The sequence below is a fragment of the Alexandromys fortis genome, unplaced genomic scaffold (assembly GCF_014885135.2).
Source record: "Alexandromys fortis isolate MF-2015 unplaced genomic scaffold, M_Fortis_MF-2015_v1.1 scaffold_2_1_26212458, whole genome shotgun sequence".
Classification (NCBI taxonomy): domain Eukaryota; kingdom Metazoa; phylum Chordata; class Mammalia; order Rodentia; family Cricetidae; genus Alexandromys; species Alexandromys fortis.
In genome coordinates, this window is record NW_026067930.1 from 18,218,008 (window position 1) to 18,237,649 (window position 19,642).

The 19,642-nt window shown below is 42.0% G+C and overlaps 1 protein-coding gene across 4 annotated transcripts in view; it reads right to left on the reverse strand.

The window, feature by feature from the left end:
• The window catches only part of Col14a1 (collagen type XIV alpha 1 chain), a 185,925-nt gene that overhangs the window by 139,763 nt on the left and 26,520 nt on the right, over nucleotides 1-19,642 (reverse strand). For all 4 annotated transcript variants that reach the window (XM_050145067.1, XM_050145065.1, XM_050145068.1 and 1 more), the window contains exons 4-5: nucleotides 17,008-17,151; nucleotides 12,655-12,744 (exon numbers count right to left, since the gene is read on the reverse strand). In XM_050145067.1, the coding sequence (XP_050001024.1) occupies nucleotides 12,655-12,744; nucleotides 17,008-17,151 (234 nt within the window). The remainder of the gene's footprint in view (nucleotides 1-12,654; nucleotides 12,745-17,007; nucleotides 17,152-19,642) is intronic.

Here is a 19,642-nt window from a genome sequence, read left to right on the forward strand (position 1 = left end):
TGGAAGCTCAATAGGACAACTCAATCCAGAGCTATCTTTTACATTTTTGGCCCTAAATTCCCCTTATTTAATAGAAGAAAGATACCAGCTCTGCACTTAAGACTCATCCCCTACTGGAACTTTAAAAAAAAAAAAATCTAAACTAGATCCTACCACAATCCATGGGACAGAAATTCCTTAAGTTTTGGTCATAATCTGGGGAAACCGTTATGTTATTATGCTTTGAGAACTCATTTTTATTAGTTGTTAAATGAAGAACCCCTAGCTCCCCTATGGTGTGGTTTTGTTTCTTTCGAAACTTCTAGAAATATTGTTCAATAATTGAGGAAATGTACAAAAGATTTTTCTAGAATTTTTCCTCTTGCTTACACTTTCTTAGGTTTCCTGGCTGCTTGTTTTTTTCAGTGCTAGAGGGTGGCCCAGGGGCCACACCCATCTGAAGCAAGCACTCTCTCACTGAGCTATCTTCCCAGGCTCAGAAAAGATCATAGGCTGAAAATCCCTTCTTATCCCAAAGAGTGGGGAAGCTTAACTTTTATATTTCAAAATTATTTCCAATAAAAAAATCCTCTCGATTAAGCTCACCCATAAGTAAATTAAATCTAAGCCCAAAGAATAATATAAAATTGATTGTAAGTCAAAATATTGATAACGTTAATGATATTAAATCTTGAAAAGTTACTCACATAAACAAAAACACTTTAAAGAGAAATTCAAAAGTGGTGGTTGACACTTAAAATCACATCATTAGGAAGTCTGAGGCAGAGGATCACCAGAATTTGGGGCTATAAGGGGAGACTGTCTCAAACAAACAGAAAGAGAAGATAAATGATAGATTACAACCAAGAAGAAACATTATACATTAGAGGAAATGGAAAAACATTACTTTCAAGAGTAAAGAATCATGAGCAGACACTTTGGATGACAGGAAATAATGACCAATGAGTGAACAAAAAATGTTTAATTATCTTAGTGATCCAAACAAGATCATAGCGAAATATAATGTGTTCATTCAACTGGAAAAAATTAACAGATGTATTGCCACTTACGATTGCCCTAAAGATGAAAATATACTGACGTATGTATTTGCCAAAACATGCATGGGAAACACTGGTGAAGTTAGAAAACAGCAAAGGAAAGCTGCCACTTACATATATGTAGAGACTCCCTGTGTTCATATATTGGAAGATTCAACATAATAATGATTCAATTCTTCTGAATTGATCTGCAGATTTAATTTTATTCCCAGCAAAATCCCATTAATACACACCCTGGTTTGCTTTTCATGATAAAACACTGACCAGAACCAACTTGGGGGGGGAAAGGGTTTATTCCAAAATATTCCAACCCATCATTGAGGGAAGACAAGGCATGAATTCAGGGCAGGAACCTGAAGCGGAGACTACGGGAAAACACTGTTTACTCACTCTCTACCTTGGCTTGCTGAACTAACTCTCTTCCATAGCCCAGGTCTACCTGCCAACAGTGAAGTTGCCCCTCCCACATCAATCAGCAATCAAGGAAACAAACAAACCAAAGGCAAAAATGGCCCACAAAAAAAAAAAAAAAAAAAAAAAAAAAACCCTGTATACCAATCCTATCAAAGCAATTTCTCTGTTGAGATTCCCTCTTCCCAGGTATGTCAAGTTGACTTTGTTGTCTTTGTGGGAAAAGCAAAGCAGGGCAGAGCAATTCGTGTCCTGGAGGCCAGGATAGGCATTCAGGAAAGAATCAACATGATAGAGCCCAGAACAAGACTGCCCCAGTGACCTACCTCCTTTAGGGCAGCCCTGTCTCTACTTTCTACGTTTGGGCTCCTCCCAACCATGCCATCATATTGTGAACCCATCATGGAAGTTATCAACTGAGTAGGTCAGAGTCCTCTCCTTATTTGCTATCCTCTGAAATCACCATAGTGGACATTCCTAATGGAGTGCTGCAGTAAGCTCTTGGGTGCTTCTCAGTCCAATCAATACAAAATTCAGTCAGCCGCCACAGCATCCTTGATGGGCGATCTAGCACAACGCTCCCCAATATCCTCTTCCTAGCCTGCTCTTAGTTCTTTCTGGAATGTCTTACTTCTTAGAAAAACTGTGCAGAAATGAGTAGTGATTGTTTAATGTCTATTGTGTTTTATGTCATTAATTCTGACTGAGCTATATTATGTGCACCTATACATTTGACCAAACATTAGTCTAGATGTGTTTATGGAAGTGTTTCTTGGTGAGACAGGAAAGCAGATTGCTCTGTCTACTGAGCTTGAGCCTCACTTAATCAACTGAACATCAGTACCCGAATAGAGCCAAAGACAATGGAAGAGGGAATTCCTGCCAGCTGACTAGACACCCTGGGACAGCTGTGTTTCTTGCCTTGAGCTTGCTGGGTGTTGGTCTGGAATTGGTGACCAGCCTTCCAAACTGAACTAAATCTACATCGTTCTTGTCTCCTGAGTCCCCAGCTTGCTGCCTGCCTCCATGTTTGTGTAAGCCCATTCCTTATAAATCTCCTTCCTTACAAATGTCTTTTCAATTAAAAAACAACATCCATCCTACATAATAAGTGTTCTTCCACTTCATAGGAAAGAGATTAAGTAGCTACAGAGGGTGGGAGCACCGCCCACTCCCCCATACACTGAGAAAATGGAAGGTCTAAATTCAAAGATAGGCCTGACTATAAAGACTGGACTTCCTTAGCCAAATACGCTTCAAATTCTATCACAAAAGAAATAAACAGAAAGAGAGAGAGATGGAGAGGGGGAGAGAGGCAAAGCCGACAAGCTGTGGAGTTACACAGAGCATGAAATCAAATCTATCAGCATTTGTCCTGGAGTCGACCTGCGGTGCGTACAGCGCAACTTGGCAGAATGTGCAGCCCCGTCGCTGCACCGCAGCCAGGAGAACACTGCAGCTGCCACTCAGAGCTCGGATCATAACAGAAACTGACAGTCCTATAAACAGCAGAGTCATCACATGTCTCCCCGCTCCGAGGGCCTGGGAGAAGGCAGCTGCTTCCATAGTTAAAGGGCTGTCAACTTGGAAGGGAGGTCAGAAGCTTCTGTATGGAAGTTCTGTATGGAGTCTATGGCTGACAGATTTCAACTCAATCATAGACAGGATGTCTGCTCTGGGGAGCCGCGGCAACTCTGTTTACAGACGCAGCTGGGCAGCAGTGGTGGTGCACACCTGCAACCACAGAACCTGAGAAACTGAGGCAGGAGTCTTCCCGTCAGCTGAAATCCCAAGATTACTGCTCTCTCCCCAGCCCACAAAACAAAGCTAAACCGTTCATTTTGCTTTTCAAAGCTTTATTAACTCTACTGCTCTTGACTTGTCCATATGTAGTCCTCGCTTCATGCCAATACAGTTATTATGCTTGCCCCCAACAACTCCCCCTTTCACCCATTCACCTCTCTCTCTCTCTCTCTCTCTCTCTCTCTCTCTCTCTCTCTCCCACACACACACACACACACACCTTATCCGCCTTCTCAAAAGTGAACTTGCCATAATCAAAATATCAAAAATAGATTGGAATTCCTTTGAAAACACATGGTGCTGCCTAATAGCATTTGTATGAAGCCAGTTTTAAAATTCTGTTTGAGTAGATCCATGGTTACTTTCCAGTTTTCTCAACAGCGACTCAAAGAAGGCTAATATGTCTTATTAGTTCTACTTTCAGATAAATGTTTTTGCAAACTCTAAAGCCAGTGCGGAACAGCCCTATTGGCTGTCAGCTCTTCCTGAAGTATGCAATTGTACAGATGTTTTTGCTGAATATCTGGCCGTGTGCTTACTTTAGTTGTCCTAGGTAAATGTCTATGAACTCAACAGCTCAGCCATCTCGGTGACTAATGACAAGTAGTCCCCAGCAACTTTAAGTCCCAAACACCTGTTCCTTTTGATACCAACAGTTAGCTCTGCAGGGACAGAGACAAAGAGTTCTAGAATATTCTTCAGCAAGAACTTAAGAACTGAACAGAAGGGCTCCACCATTCTGGAAAGAGATGGACTCTGCCAAGTAACTACAGTACGCATTGATTTAAGAAGTAGCTGATTTATTTAAATATTGCAAGTCATTTTTCAAATGTGAATATTTGAAACTTTACTTTGGATGCATTAAGAATTCTTACTACTATAGAAGTCACAGGCTGAAGATGATAACTTTTAGTGGAGGCCAAGAAGGAAAAACAGGTGTTCACAATTTGTTAAATTATCAAGGGCCACAAAGGCGGAAGAGAAAATAGGAGGTCTAACATTAGAAGTCCAATCCCCATGTCATTCCCTAACCTTTTTTTTTTTTAAAGATTTATTTATTATATATTTAGCATTCCTTCCATGTAAACCTGCAGGCCAGAAGGGGGCACCAGATCTCATTATATATGGCTGTGAGCCACCATGTGGTTGCTGGGAGTTGAACTCAGGACCTCTGAAAGAGCAGTCAGTGCTCTTAACCACTGAGCCATCTCTCCAGCCCTCCCTAACCTTTTAAAACTTTCTTCCCATAAGAAGACCCTCCAGACACACTTTGGTCTAATTGCCTCCTCACGAAGTGTGGATGTCATGTGTTGGGTATCTGGTTATGTGCTTATGTATATCTAAGCTATGAACATAAAAGGAATAAAAAATGTTTTCCACCACAACCCCAAGAACCAATTTTGCCCCTTTGAAGAATGCCCTGCTCCCACTGAAGATGCATTAAACCACTGTTTTGCAAAAAACACGTCACTCTCCTGAAGTCAAGAGCATCGAAGGCAGAAGCAGCTCTAAGTGGGCAACTTACACCTTGTAAGAGTTTACTTTGTTGTTGTTGTTTAACCTTGAACTCTTTCATGATTTGCATATGAAATGCATGCCAAAGGCTGGTTTGACTTTGACTACTTGGTCCCCAGAGAGCTGTGCTGTTTGGGGAAGTTTCAGGAACTTCAGGAGGCAGAGTTTTGCAATGGAGAAAGTGAGTCCCTGGGAGTGGGTTTGGAGGATTATAGCTGGGTCTTGCTTCCTGACCTCCCTCGGTTTCCAGATTCGCTACAGTGTGAGAAATAGACCATTGCACATTCCCACCGCCATAAAGCCGCTTGCCACCATGTCATCCCCATGGTGACGGCCTGGATCCCCTCAGACAATGAGTCATGACAAAGTCCTTCTCCCTCAAGTTTCTTCTTGTGAAGTATTTAGTCACAGCCAGGAAAAGTAACTAATGCAGTGAAAGAAGCGATTTCTGTAAGAGGGCACATTTACGAGAAAATCCAGGTGAACGCAACTTTCTGTAGTGAACATGTGTGTGTGTGTGTGTGTGTGTGTGTGTGAGAGAGAGAGAGAGAGAGAGAGAGAGAGAGAGAGAGAGAGAGAGAGAGAGAGAATGTGTTCCCAAGTCCATTCTGAGGCCATTTGTTTCAGTTAGTTGGTTTGGTTTTTATTTGCTTAGCTAGAGTCTTGTGTAACACTGCGGGCCTTGAACTCCTTATATAGATAAGGATGGCCTTGAATATCTAGTCACCCTCATTCTGGAGTACCGGGATTACAGACATAATTCTCATGCCTAGTTTTACGAGGTGCTAAGGACTGAACCCAGGGCTTTCTGTCTTCTAGGCAAGCAGTCTACCCATAAGCTACATCTGCATCTCCTTTTCAGTTCATCCCGAGTCAGTCTTTGTGAGTCCATCCTGATGGGGCCAGTCAGATTCTCGCGTCTCCCTGCTCATGGCGCTAGATTCAGAAGCGATCGTATAGACCATTACAACTGCTCTCCAGGAAGCTTCTGAAGTAACCAGGGCTAAAGATGCAGTTCAGTAACAGAGTGCACTTGTCTAGTGTGCATGAGTCCCTGGGTCTGATCCTCAGTGAGAAAATGAATTAATTAATTAGTTAATTAATGACGCATTATCCAGGCCTTCTCCCATATCACACTGGAATGCCTTGCTACTGTATAACTCTTTTGAAGAGCACTCCCAGGCCCTTTGTTGTTGTCTGGGGAAGCTTGCTTGTGAATAAAGCCATCCCAGAAAAAAAAAAAAAAATTAGCAAGCAAGAGAGAGCAACTAATACTGGACTGAGACCCTAGGTATGACAATGACTGAAACACAGGCCTGCAAGGCACAGTGACACTTTAGTCTATAGCTGGCCATATATGCAACAATGGCCCCATATCTACAATGGTGCCGAAATGCTCCGGCCCCCTGGTGAGAACACAGCCATCGGAATGTGAGTGCGATGCATTGACCATCTGTTTACGACAATGCTGGCAGGTACAAACCGGCTGTGTGCCCAGTCTTACAAAATACAGCACATACATTAAGTACCGATCATGCTATTTGAAAATGACTAGGTTAGTGGTTTGTGTTTGCTATGAAGTTTATCAGTAACTACAGTGTATTCCTCCTGGTCACATACGTTGACCATAAAACAGTTTGCAGCGTCCTGCTAGCCCTGCCTTCTGGGTCTCTTGCTAACTGTACCCATCAATGGCATCAGGAACCAGGGTGAGTAACAAGACCTACACCTCCAATATTTGTACAAGTAGCAGTGGGGAAACAGCCCAAGGGGTCAAGCATTGCCACCCAAGCAAAGAGAACCTGAGTTGGAATCCCTAGAACCCAGGTAAAGCCACCATGGTAGACAGCACGTATCTGTTATCCCAGTTCTCATATGCCAAGATAAGAGACAGATACAGAATAATCCACGGATGCTCACCGGCCACCTAACCTGGCATACACAGACATGAGCAAGAAATCCTGTCCCAAACAAGGTGAAAAGTGACACACGGGCTGTCCTCTAACCTCCACATTAGAGCCGTGGAGATTATGTTCACACATATATGTGCATACACACACACACACACACACACACACGTCACACCATATACACACATACATCACACACATACCATACAAATATATACCCATCCAAAGATATTTAAGACCTGGGTGAGTATACTTTAGGATGTTCCGAAAGCAATGAAATTGCCCACTGATGAATTTCTGAGGCTGTTTGCTGCTTCTGGGTATGATGGTCTAGTCCATATTTAAACCCCAATACCACACTTTCCCCCTCGCTTATAGGCATGGAGTCAGGAGCTAGCCAGAATTTGCCTAGAAGCACACCTATATCCCTGTGTTTTAACTGATCTTCTGACCCCTATCTAACTGAAGTTTAAGTCCCAGATAGACCCGCTGTTTCCAAGATGAATCCACAATCTTGAATTTGGCATGTGTAAGTCCTAGAAAACTAGTGGGGAAGGTGATAATTTTTTAAATCAGCCTCTTAGCTATGAGTTAAGAACCATGAAGGTGTCAAAGTGATGTTAAGAAGTGAAAATATGGCAGAATGTTAGTGTTACATGCCTTAAATCCCAGCACTCGGAAGACTTCCAGGCCAGCCTGGTCTACAAAGCAAGTTCCAAGACAGTCAGGACCACATGGAAACTTTGTCTCAGGAAAAAAAAAAAAAAAAAAAAAGGAATGAAAAAAGAGGAGGAAGACAAAGAGGAAGAGAAAATATGCATGCTCTAAGCACATCATAAGACCTAGCTACATGCAAGCATAATTATATATACAATTCAGAGCCGACTCCTCATTGGGGGAAACCATTTGATACCCGACTTGAGCTGCACCGAACTACACAGGCTTCATGAGTGCAGACATCTACCAATCGCGGTCATCATTTAATCCCGGTAATAACTCAGTGCTTCCCCCACTAGAGGATGAATATCAAATCTCATCTGTGCAGTCACTGTCAAATCAATATAAAAGACAGGACTCTTAGTCAAGTATAAAACACTTATAAACCGAGCACTGGACAGTCAGAAGTAGGAAGGTCAGGAGTTCAAGAACAGCCTCTGCAAGTTTGAGACTAGCCTCCAGTGTATAAGACTTTGTTAAAGATACGTAGATAGGTAGGTAGGTAGGTAGGTAGATAGTTTCTAGTATTTGGAGGGTCTTGTTTATTTTATTATTGTGTTTGTTTGTTTGTTTTAAACCAGATACTCAACAAGTAGTCAGGGTTGCCCTGGAGCTATGTAGACCACGTGGCCTCAAACTCATCATTCCTGTGTGTTGGGATTACAGGCTTGCACTACTATGCTCAGTTTCAAGCATTCTAATATTAACAATAAGTGTTTCAAGAGTACTCACTGTGTTCTAATTATTTAGCTTACTTACACGAATTCACTCAATCTTCACAACTAACAGAAGTTCTCATGTTCCCAGTTTAAAAAAAAAAAAGGACAAATGTGGACATAGAAGAAATGGAATCCTTTGCAGATTCATAAATGAGATTACATCCTAAACAGTTCTGATTGGGAATTGCAGAACAGATCAAATGTCCTCAGGAAAAAAAAAACCAATTTAGTGAGGGATTCAGTCCCAACACATCTGAAAGCTTTAAAGACTCTAAGGCAAGAATCAACAGCCATGTTCTGAAGAGGTCAAGATAGGGAATGCTTGAGTCTTTGCCGGCCATGTGATCTCTTCTTGGAACACTTCAGTGCTGACATTATGGGAGAGCAGCCATAGACAATAGTCAGGAATGAGCATGTTCCCTGGTAAAACATTATTTAAAAACTAGTAGACGGCTGGGCTGGCCCACAGAGTATTGTTACTGTGGAAAGAAGAACAAACCCATTTCATGCTATTCAGGCTTTTTCCTTAGAAAATCAGAGCTCTATTGTATGGAGGAAAATTAATAAAAATTAGAGAAGAAAAGAAAATGAGAATTCTAGCCTCTCGTCTCCTGTTCTCTTGTGAGAGCAGAGAACATAGGGAGAAAAAGGGGGGCTTTTCCTAAGCCTTACTGTCTAAGGCAGGAATGTGGGAAAGCACCTGATCTCACGTGATTCCAGAAGCTAAGCAGATCCAGTCCTTCAGTACATGGGTAGGAGAACAGAGGCTAGATGGGCTTAATTGAAAAAAAAAAAAAAAAGAGCAGAAAAGAAAGAAACCTTAAGTTTCTTTTCCTATCTGGCCCATAATCTTTTCCAATCTGGTTCTGCTTTCTTACAGAAAATGCCAAAAATAACTAGAGAAAGCTGTTTGGACAGCCACGGGGAAAGAACCATTCACATCAACGAGCCAGCGCAGTGCTCAAAGGCAAATACCACCGCTGTTTGCAAGCTGGCTTTGGAGCATTAAGGAGATGTGTGCAGTGTATTAAAATTAAGTGACTACTTCACAGCACAGAAGTTTCAGCTAAACTTCCGAGCTCCTTGCACTTAAGCTAAAACATTGATATACGCGAGAGGGAACTGCTTCTGAGCTGCTCTCAGCATAAATGCTCACGCGGGAAGAGTATGGATTGATGGCAAAACAAAGAATGACATAGTTCAATGTGAGTCATGGGACGATCTCACCCTGAGAGGGGCATATACTAAGTCTTGAGAGGAACAATGAGTGGTTAGTGGCCCCCGCTCCCATTTCTCCCCCTAGGAACCCTAAAGCTAGTCTACATTGTTAATAACCTATTTTCTTTCCTTCTTCCTGGGCCCCACTTTTATTTTTCCCACGCTGGCCGGGAACTCATTATGTAACCCGAGGTGGTCTCAGACTTTCGGCTCCTTCTGCCTCCACCTCCCTGAAGCACTGGGACCTCGAGGATTTCTGGCCTTCATTCCACACCGAGCTGGAGACCATAAGACAATTCTCTCCTACAGTCTGTGCCTTCAGAGTCCTCACAGGCCTGCACACACCTCACTTGAGAATAATCCCACCTGTCTTCCTCCAAGTCTCCCAGGAGTCTTTGCCCCCACATGGGTCCTGATTGCTACCATACACCTGCCTGACCGTGGATTCAGGAAAGTCACTCATGAATGTATCTCCAAGAGATACAAGCACTGTGGCCTGTACAATCCTCAAATGCTTCGCATATTTCTCAGAACATGTGCCCATATCACCCTCAGTCTTTCGTTATTGTCTTCTTTGTCTTTCATTCATGTCGCTCAGTCCTGGGTTTTGAAAGGACAAGAGGAAGTTGCTTAAGGCAGAGAATAGAAAAAGTAGGACTATTTAGTAATGTGCAGCTAAAGTTAATAAATTCTAAAGCTAAATGAATGCACAGGTTTTTATCTCAAATAATCTCTAAGCATAAGCAGGCAAAGGATGCTAATCCAAATCTTACCTGGGAACTTAAAAAAAAACCATTACATTAAAATATTAATGGATGTACTTTAACAAAAAGAAACAGAAACATACAAGTCAAAAACTTATAGATTGGGAGTACAGAATATCACTTAGTAGTAAAATATATGCCAGGCATGGTCAAGGTCCTGGGTAGGTTCAATTCCCACTGTCCCCACCCCACCTCAAAAAAAAAAAAAAAATGAGCTGGATGGTGGTAGCACACACCTTTAATCCCAGCACTTGGGAGGCAGAGGCAGGCGGATCTCTGTGAGTTAGAGAACAGCCTGGTCTACGAGAGCTAGTTCCAGGACAGGCTCAAAAAGAAAAAAAAAAAAAAAACCTTTGGTTCCTTTGGCCAAGTAATGTTGGAAGGAAGGGTACTTTTTCAACGCTCTTTATTTAACTTTCTCATTTCATATTGAAACACACATTAATATTTTTTTTAATATTTATTTATTCATTTATTATGTATACAATATTCTGTCTGTGTATATGTCTGCAGGCCAGAAGAGGGCGCCAGACCTCATTACAGATGGTTGTGAGCCACCATGTGGTTGCTGGGAATCGAACTCAGGACCTTTGGAAGAGCAGGCAATGCTCCCAACCACTGAGCCATCTCTCCAGCCCCACACATTAATATTTTGCATTCTTAAGCTAACCTATGTTAAAATGAATGACAAAACACAGTGAATAGTGGATAGGCGCACTAACACAAGCTTTCCTCATCCCAGGCATGCTCTCTCTCCCTGAGCTACATCCCAACCCCGCTCCTTCTTGTTACAGCTTCTATTTTGAGACAGTGTCTCACTACATTGCCCAGGTTTGCCTTTTACTCACGACGCAACTCGGGCAAGTCTTGAGCTTGCAATCCTCCTGCCTCAGCTTCCAAAGGATCTGGAATTACCGATCTGTGAAATCAGGCCTGGTTCCCAGATCTTTTTGATTCTCATTTCTATACCATATGCTACAAGCAAATGTCAAACTGTAGTTGACAGACTGTGTGTCTGTCCACTCTGCCTATTTTGTAATACGTACAGACGAACAACTCTAAATTGGTTTCTATGGTTGCACATATGAATAGAAAAATTTAGGATACTGAGACTCATGTTTCTCACTTTGAGGTTCTAAACATTTTAATAAAAAAAAAGCAGGCTTAAATGAGCTGTGTGAAATGGGCATGAGATAAAATACAGGATGTCACAAAACAAAGTAGGAGACATAACTGGTAGACAGAAAATAGTGTGATACCCTGAAAGCATTGGAAGGATTGTTGGCATGTGCGACCAGCTATCAGTGACTTGTAGACTTTGTTCAGTTTCATATGCCTCTTAAATCTTAATACAATCGTATCAAAGAAATGCAAAAGAATGAACATTCCCCAGGTTGGTAGGAGGGTAAAACACATATAAAGAGAACAGAAATCATAAAGGAAAAAGAACATGAAAACTGTGGATATATTATATAGTATAATATAAATATATACATATATAATATAACATATATAAAGAAAATAAATAAATTATACATCCAAAATTGTCAGTAATCTCAGCAAATTTAAGCGAGCACAGTTATAATAAACATAATTATTGTGAAATAGAATATTCAAATGCCATGCAATCTCTCCATAAGATTCCCCAGGATAAACCTGGGAACACAAGTATAGTGACAGTTAAAAACAATGGATTGTTCTGTGACTACACCCAGTAATGAGGGTATGACGACACTTATTTTAGACACTGCAGCTTTGAGACAAATATTGAATGGCTGGTAACAAAGGGGATCATTTGAAACAGCAAAAGTGGATTTTTCCCTAGAAAAGAAAACTCTCATTATATGTCACCAGCATTACAAGTATTTACAATAGCCGGTTTCAAATAGAAGCGGACCAACATTAGTGAGGGAAATTAAAATACATTTTTCTCAAGGACATGTGGATTGAATCTAACCGCTGGCCATATTTAAGTAATAAAATACCTCAACAAACTTAAAAATATCCCTGCATACTGCATTCTCTGAGCGTAGTGCAATAGAGTCGGACACTAATAACAAATGAATATGTTTAAGATCACCACATGTTTGAAGCTAATAACTTATTTGAATTAAGTCATGGATTAAAGAAGACAAGCTAGTAGAAATTACAAAATATTGATGCTATACGTCAAAACATGGGATAGGACGTCAGCAGAATTTGGTTAGTTTTAAAAACACATAGCATGATAGAGGAGGGGCACAAATGAGAACAGAGAGGAAGAGACAGTTTACCACGGACCCCTGCCCCCCAGAAGTATCCACACGGGAAATCCCTAAAGTGAAGGAGCAGCAGACACAAGGAATATGTCAGGACAGCTTCCATGTGGATGCTTGTTTAGTCGTAGAGAGGTGAATGGAAGAACCCCCAACCAAATGCTGACAGCCATTGGGAAGGCGGAGAGAAAAGAGCCAGTGGCAAACTTTGTAACAGATTTCACAAAACAACTGCGTATGTTTCATCTGCACAATTAAGTCAACCACGCTGATTATTAAATTAAATAAATACATAAATGTCCAACCTTCTGGTGAAGTTGGTTTACTTCCATTTCCTTTGTCCACAACCTTGACTCTGGGCTTTGTCGGATCTTTTCTTTTCTCTAAATCTTTAACTGAAAGAAAAAAGAAATATAGGAACATGTGGTATTAATTTTTTTAATGTGGTACATTTACACAACGGAGTATTACTCAGCTGTCAAAAACAATGAGACCATGAAATTTGCTGGCAAATGGATGGAACTGGAAAAGATCATCCTGAGTGAGGTGACCCAGACCCAGAACGACAAATGTACTCACTCATAGGTGAACATTAGCCGTAAAGGATAACCATGCTACAACCCACAGACCCGGAGGAGCAAAATAACAAGGATGGCTAAAGGGGTAACACATGGATCTACCAGGGAAGGGGAAATCGGGGAAATAGAATAGGCATCCCAGGTGGACTGGAGGAGGGGTGTGGATGGGGGTGAATGAATCGGGGGGATCAGGTGGGGGAAAAGGCAGAGGGAGAGTACTCAGAGACTCAACTGGAACCTGGGGGCATCTTTTGAATAAGCTAGAAGCCTGGAGCAAAGGTAACTCCCAGGAATCTGTGAGGGTGAGCCTACCTAAGACTCCTAGTGATGGGGGATACAAAGCCTGAATCTTTTGTACTCAGGCAGGATTTCCACTGGAGGAATTATTGGGCCACCAACCCAGACACAACCCCTTAGATCTACAATTTGTCCTGACTATAAGGATGTACTGGGGTAAAAGACTGGAAAGAAATCATGGGCGTGACCAATCAATGACTGGCCCAGACCCATACCATGAGAAGGAGCTCACCCTTGAGGACCAGGACCCAGAATTGGGATACCCCAGAGCCCTAGGATAGAACCAAACACGACTGAAAAAAATTAAATAAAACGTCAAATGAAATAATTCCTAATGACATTCTGCTGTACCCATATATTGATGCCTAGCCCAACAATCATTAGAGAGGCTTCATCCAGCAACTGATGGAAGCAGAAGCAGAGACCCATAGTCAAACATTTGACAGAGCTTGGGAAATACCGCAGAAGAGGGTGAGGAAGAATTGTAGGAGCCAGTGGGGTCATGGCCACCACAAGAAAACCCATAGAATCAACTAATCTAGGGCCATAAGGTCTCACAGAGACTGAACTGAAAACCAGAGAGCCTGCAGGGCACTGGCCTAGGACCTATGCATTACTGTCACAATTGTGTAACTTGGTCTTCTTGTGAGACTCCAAACAGTGAGAGAAGGGGCTATCTCTAACTCTGATGCCTGCCTACGGGACCCTTTCCTCCAACTACATTGCCTCACCCAGCCTTAACAGAAGAGGGGACCTCATCTCACCGCTACTTGATATACCATGGCTAGCCCTTGATATCCATGGGAGGCCTGCTTTTTCCTGAAGAGAAACAGAAAAGGAGAAGTGATTGGGGGGAGGGGGGATTTGAGGGGGAACCGGGAAGAGAGGAGGGAGGGAAAACTTTGGTTGGGAATGCAAAAACAAAAAAATAAATAAAATATCCAATGTGTTTAACAAAAACCCCTGCAAAACCAAAAGGTATGGTTAGATACTAGTACTATGGCACAAAGTCCTTTCCAAATGTTGGGCCTGATATGTTCTTCAACCTAGTCACACGGTATGAAAAGTCCTTAGAGCTTAGGCCAAGGGTGTACCATAGATAAATGTTTCAATTTATCACTTTAACACTTAAAACAGCTGTACAACTGATATCTTCCTCCCAAGCTTAAAAAAAATGTTTTTCTAGCATTTTCTTCATAGCTATAACCCACTGGGCAGGTGTGCATGCTCCTGCAAGCAGCCTCTCACCCATGATAATGTGAGTAAGCCTAAGGAAACCCACTGGGTTGTCAAATTAAGAAGAAAAATAAAACGTCAAAGCAGAAGGAGTCTGGTAGGGATGAGTAAGGGAATCAGTGGGAGTGGGGTGGGACATTAAAAGGTAATGAAATGCTGATATGATAAAAATTATGAACATGTATGAAAATGTCATAATGAAATCATTTTTTATAATTAACCTTTACTGATAATGACAAAAAAAATAGTCTTGATAGTTAGATGGTGAGCTTGTCACTTTAAGGAGGCAGTATCCAGGGGCTGAAAACGGCCCCCATTCCTATGGCACACTCCTGGCCACCTTCAACGTTACTTTAATTCCCCACTGCTCTCTATGCTAGACACTCTGCAGCAACCTGCCTGCCATTCCTTGGTTCTTTGCTCTTCCAAAGATTCCAAGACCACCACCAAACGTCAAATTTCTGCACGAAAAGCAAGGACAACGACAAGATCTGTCATTTAGTTGTTTCATCTGCTGGAAGGCAGTGAGCAGATGTGTTGGCAGGGTCAGGGGCATGGGGGATATAATTTCGCCAGCCATCCTTGTCATTCTCCCCAGGAGATGGTCCCACTGGTCCTCACTCTCTAACACCCCTCCCCTGCCTTTCCCCTGGCTTCTTTGCCTTTGCTGAAAGGGTCCCTCTTTCATCTGCCTCAGTCCTAGTAATCCTGTCTTTAAAACCCTCCTTGTCTTCCTGACACCAAGAAATTTAATTTCAACCTAGGAACAATAATTCAAATTTTAAGATACTTTCATCTTACTGGGTGCATTAATAGAATTTTATACCCATCTTTAGACCCCATTCTCTGGATTCTTAATCAAGTGTACTGCCTCTTTAAAAAAATCTTTGCTCTCAGTTTTTGCAAAGACATAATTGCATTTTTTTTCCTATTTCACTACCCTATCTTTTATATTCTCGTCTTTGGATGCTTTTTCTCCTTTCATTCCTGAAACATGACCTTATACTAAAGTGGCCTCGCATCTCTGCCTATAATTTATCATCCAACAACTTAAAATCTCATCTTTTCCAGGCTATTTCCAAATCTACATCTTTCACCCCACCCACACTTGGGCTATGACCCAGGTCACTTACATTTTCTGAAATAAGATGCATCTGTCGGTTTAATGTGAGGGGAAACTGCGTTAAGAAAGACTAGCGGGTGTACAGGAATCCGGGAAATAGCGAGAATAATTCCAAACATGGGGGTCTGCAGCTCTGTTCCTGGAAGGGGAACACTACCGTGCCACTGTTTAGATGGGCAGGCTGATTCGAGCAGAGGCCAATTTTTCTCCTTGGAGCTCCAAGGAGAAAAGTTGGTGGCTTGGAAGCGCTCCAAACAGACCAGAGCTCCAACTTATATTTGAATTTTGAAAATTAGGTCTCGGTGGAGGTTGAGCCACAAGGTCACATAGAAAGCGTAATGAATGTTGCTGCCTTCAAGTAGGAAGAGAATGAGAAACAAATTGTCCTGTCAGGTGTAGTGCTACAGTCTCCTGCCTCCTAAATTGTTACAGAAGTATCTGAAATGATGTCATGAGATTATCTCCACTGCATCCCACCTTTCCCTCACTCCTTCTCTCTCCTCCATCTCCCTCTTATTCCTTCCCTCTGTTTTTTTCTTTTTTTGAGACAGGTGTTTGCTTTGTAGACTAGGCTACCCTGGAACTCACTATGTAGCCTAGGCTGTCCTGGAACTTATGAGTCTCCAGTTGTTTGTTTGTTTGTTTGTTTGTTTGTTTTACAAAAGAAATGTGCTGCTTCTCTTTCTCCCATTTCCTGTTTCTCATCGGCCTGAAGAAACATCATTTCCGATACTTCAGGAACAATTTAGGATGCTGGTGACTGGAGTACCAACAAGGGGTGGAGGGGTGGCGGGACTGACTTTAAACCGAAAACCTAAAAACCTAGAATCCTTTTCGATGATGGGGGAAATCTCAAACAGTATAACATATCATCTGGACCTGAGGACAGGTAGACTCACTGAATGTCTTCATTCAGAAGTCAAAAAAGCAAACTATCTCAAAAGCCTCCCTCATGCATCCAGTATTTTAAGCCCAGAGCCTCTGGAGCCTACTTAAAGACTGGCAGCTTTTGCCCGGCGATCTTAGCATGTGATCAGACCGGAATCTCAGAATGTGGCTGACAATGAGGGCTGACTGAGAAGCCAATGATAATGGCACTGGGTTTTGATTCTACTACATGTACTGGCTTTTTGGGAGCCTAGCCTGTTTGGATGTACACCTTCCTAGACCTGGATGGACAGGGAGGACCTTGGACTTTCCACTGGGCAAGGCACCCTGACTTCTCTTAGGACTGGAGAAGGAGGAGAGGGGCAGAGGGGAGGGGAAGGGAAATGGAAGGAGGGGAGAGGTGGAAAATTTTAATAAAGGAAGGAAGGAAGGAAGGAAGGAAGGAAGGAAGGAAGGAAGGAAGGAAGGAAGGAAGGAAGAAAGAAAGAAAAGAAAAGAAAAGAAAAGAAAAGAAAAGAAAGACTGTCAATACCCACTTCTGAACTGGCCTTGAGCCGGTTTGCTTTCTTTGTCTTTATTGTAGGCGATAAGCTGAACCGTGTAATTCTGCTCTGGCAGAAGGCCTTGGATAATCGCTTTTGTTGCAGCGTTCTGCAGATTCAGCTGGTTGGTTTTCCCCCCTGGAAGGAAACAGAAAGGTGGGTTCGTTTGAGGCCGCAAGTAATTACATGCTCTGAGAGCTTTTATTAACCACAATGCGAGACTGTTGAAAGGCAAAGACATTAATATTTTTAATTTCGGTTGTATGTTTTTACCAGGCACAGCAAGCTTTGATAGATAACGCACAAACCTAATGCATGTGTGCACAGAGTAATGTAGTTTTCATCCTCATGTCTGCTTTAGATAACAAATGGTTGCCCATGCTAGATAAAACCCGGTCACAAAAGATGTTCATCATAATACTCTATCCCATTGACTAAGGGAAAAGGCAGCACGGTCACAAAAAACATAGCATCATAGCACTCTATCCCATTGGTTATCTAAGGGAAAAGGTAGCACAAGATTGGAAAGCAGATTCTCAACATCAGATAGTCTTCAAAGGGAAGAGGAGTGAGTGCCCCTTGAAAGTGTGGGATGTGGGTGTGAGAACACAGGAGCTGACTGAATGTTATTAGCCATGCTGGCATTGTTTTTCTCTGCTCCCTGGAGTGATACAAAGCATCCTTGAGTCACCAATCATAATCATAAACTTAGTTATCTGAAATCTGGTCATCACTGCTCCAAGATGCAGAAGGAAGTACTCATTGACTGGCTACTTAAAAGACAGCTTGCTTCCTTAAAAAGAAAAAAACTGCAAAAATCCCCATCAAACTATACTGACAACTAAGGCTTTCTTGAAAATGCTTTTGGTTAAATCCTGAATTTCTAAGCAAAACTTCAAAAACACCTTTTTCCCCCCCAAGAATTTCTGGCAGTAATTAACAACGCGAAATAAAGGAAAAGTTAATCCAAAATTCCTGTTCCTCTAACAGCCCTTGGAGAGGTATAAATTAATCAAATGTAGCATATATTATCATAAATTTTAATTAAATTTCAACCAAATCTATATCTAGATCAGAAATGTTTCTTGCTGTTATTCATGTGTCCTGCTGCCAAAGGACAAAACTGAGTTTTCTCTTATTAAAGCCCATTTCCTTAAGTGTTCAAGGTGTTAAGTTTTGTCTCATAAACCCTCATCATCTGGAACTTATCTGTTGGGGCTAGTTTAGTAGTTCAATGGTTGAAAGAACTGGCCGTTCTTCCAGAGAACCAGAGTTTGATTCCCAGCACCCACAAAGCAGCTCACACCTGGCTGGAACTCCAGTCCAGGAGGAACCAGGGTCCCTTCTGGCATTCATGGGAACAGTATGCATGTGCAGATGTATCTGTAGACAACTGAGGGGGCGGAAGGACTTTAAATATGGGCAGGAGCATTCTACGAGCTGGGGAACCAGGTCAGAAGAAAAAAGAGAAAGCAACTAAGTGCAACAATGCCTCTCTCCCACTCTGCCACCAGGGCAGCTGGGAATCAAGCCGTTTCTCTCAGCAGCCCATGCCAACTGCCATGATGGACAGAGTAACCAGGGACTCACCCTCTGAAACCAGAAGACAAAATAAACCTTTTCTCCCTTGAATTGCTTGTGCGAGACATTCTACCACAGCAGCAAGTAACCGATGCATAAAGGTCATGAGGTTACCAAGTAACCGCTGCATGGAGGTCATGAGGTTTCTGGAGAGTTCTCGTGTACTTGTATGTAAGGATGACAGCTGAGGGACTTTCTGAGGAGCACCCCTGCAGTGACGGTCCCTGAGCAATCACTCTATGGCAGTACTTCGGTACGTGTGCTATTTAGTTCCTTTGGCCTTCACAATCAGGACTCCCCAAACTCCAGTTTTATAGGAATCCTTTAGGGGATGTTTTTACAGTTCAGATTGAGTCAGAAGTTTGGGGCTAGGATCTCATATTTTGTATTTGAAATAAGCTTCTGGGAGATGCTGTGTGCACGCCCACGAAGCTCCAATGTTGTTTCATACATCCTACAGAAAAAGAAACTGAGGCTCTCGGGGGATAAATAATCTGCCCAGACCTCCCTATTTCTAACAGAAGTATAATTAGAGCTCAAGAAAGCCAATGAGGATTCTCTGAGTCTCCGTGACACCCATTCAGTTCCCCTACATGCCCTGCCTTGACTGACTTTATCTTTATAATAGAACTATAAAACATGAAAATGAAAGCTTTACCCATAATTTAATCACAATTTTATAGCACACCTTTATGTAATGACCAATAAATCTCTTCAGTTTGTGCTTCTCCTGTTGCAGTGTGTTTTCACAATGTCTAGTTGACCTTTATAATTTTGATGTGTAATTGCTGAGTATTATTCAATAAAGTTCATTAATTATAACCTATTCAAACAGGTGCAACGACTATACACTCAGGTGTATTGTATCTTTACAGCATCCGTGGATCAAAAGTATTTATTATATGTTGAAATATGGGTGGGAGGATTTTTGGTGTTCTGGAAATTCTGACCTAAGGAGACTCAATCACTGCCGAGTCCAAGAGCCAGCCCCTATATTATTTCCTTGATGAGAGGAGAATTTGCCTAGTTCAAAAACTAAATTAAGTCT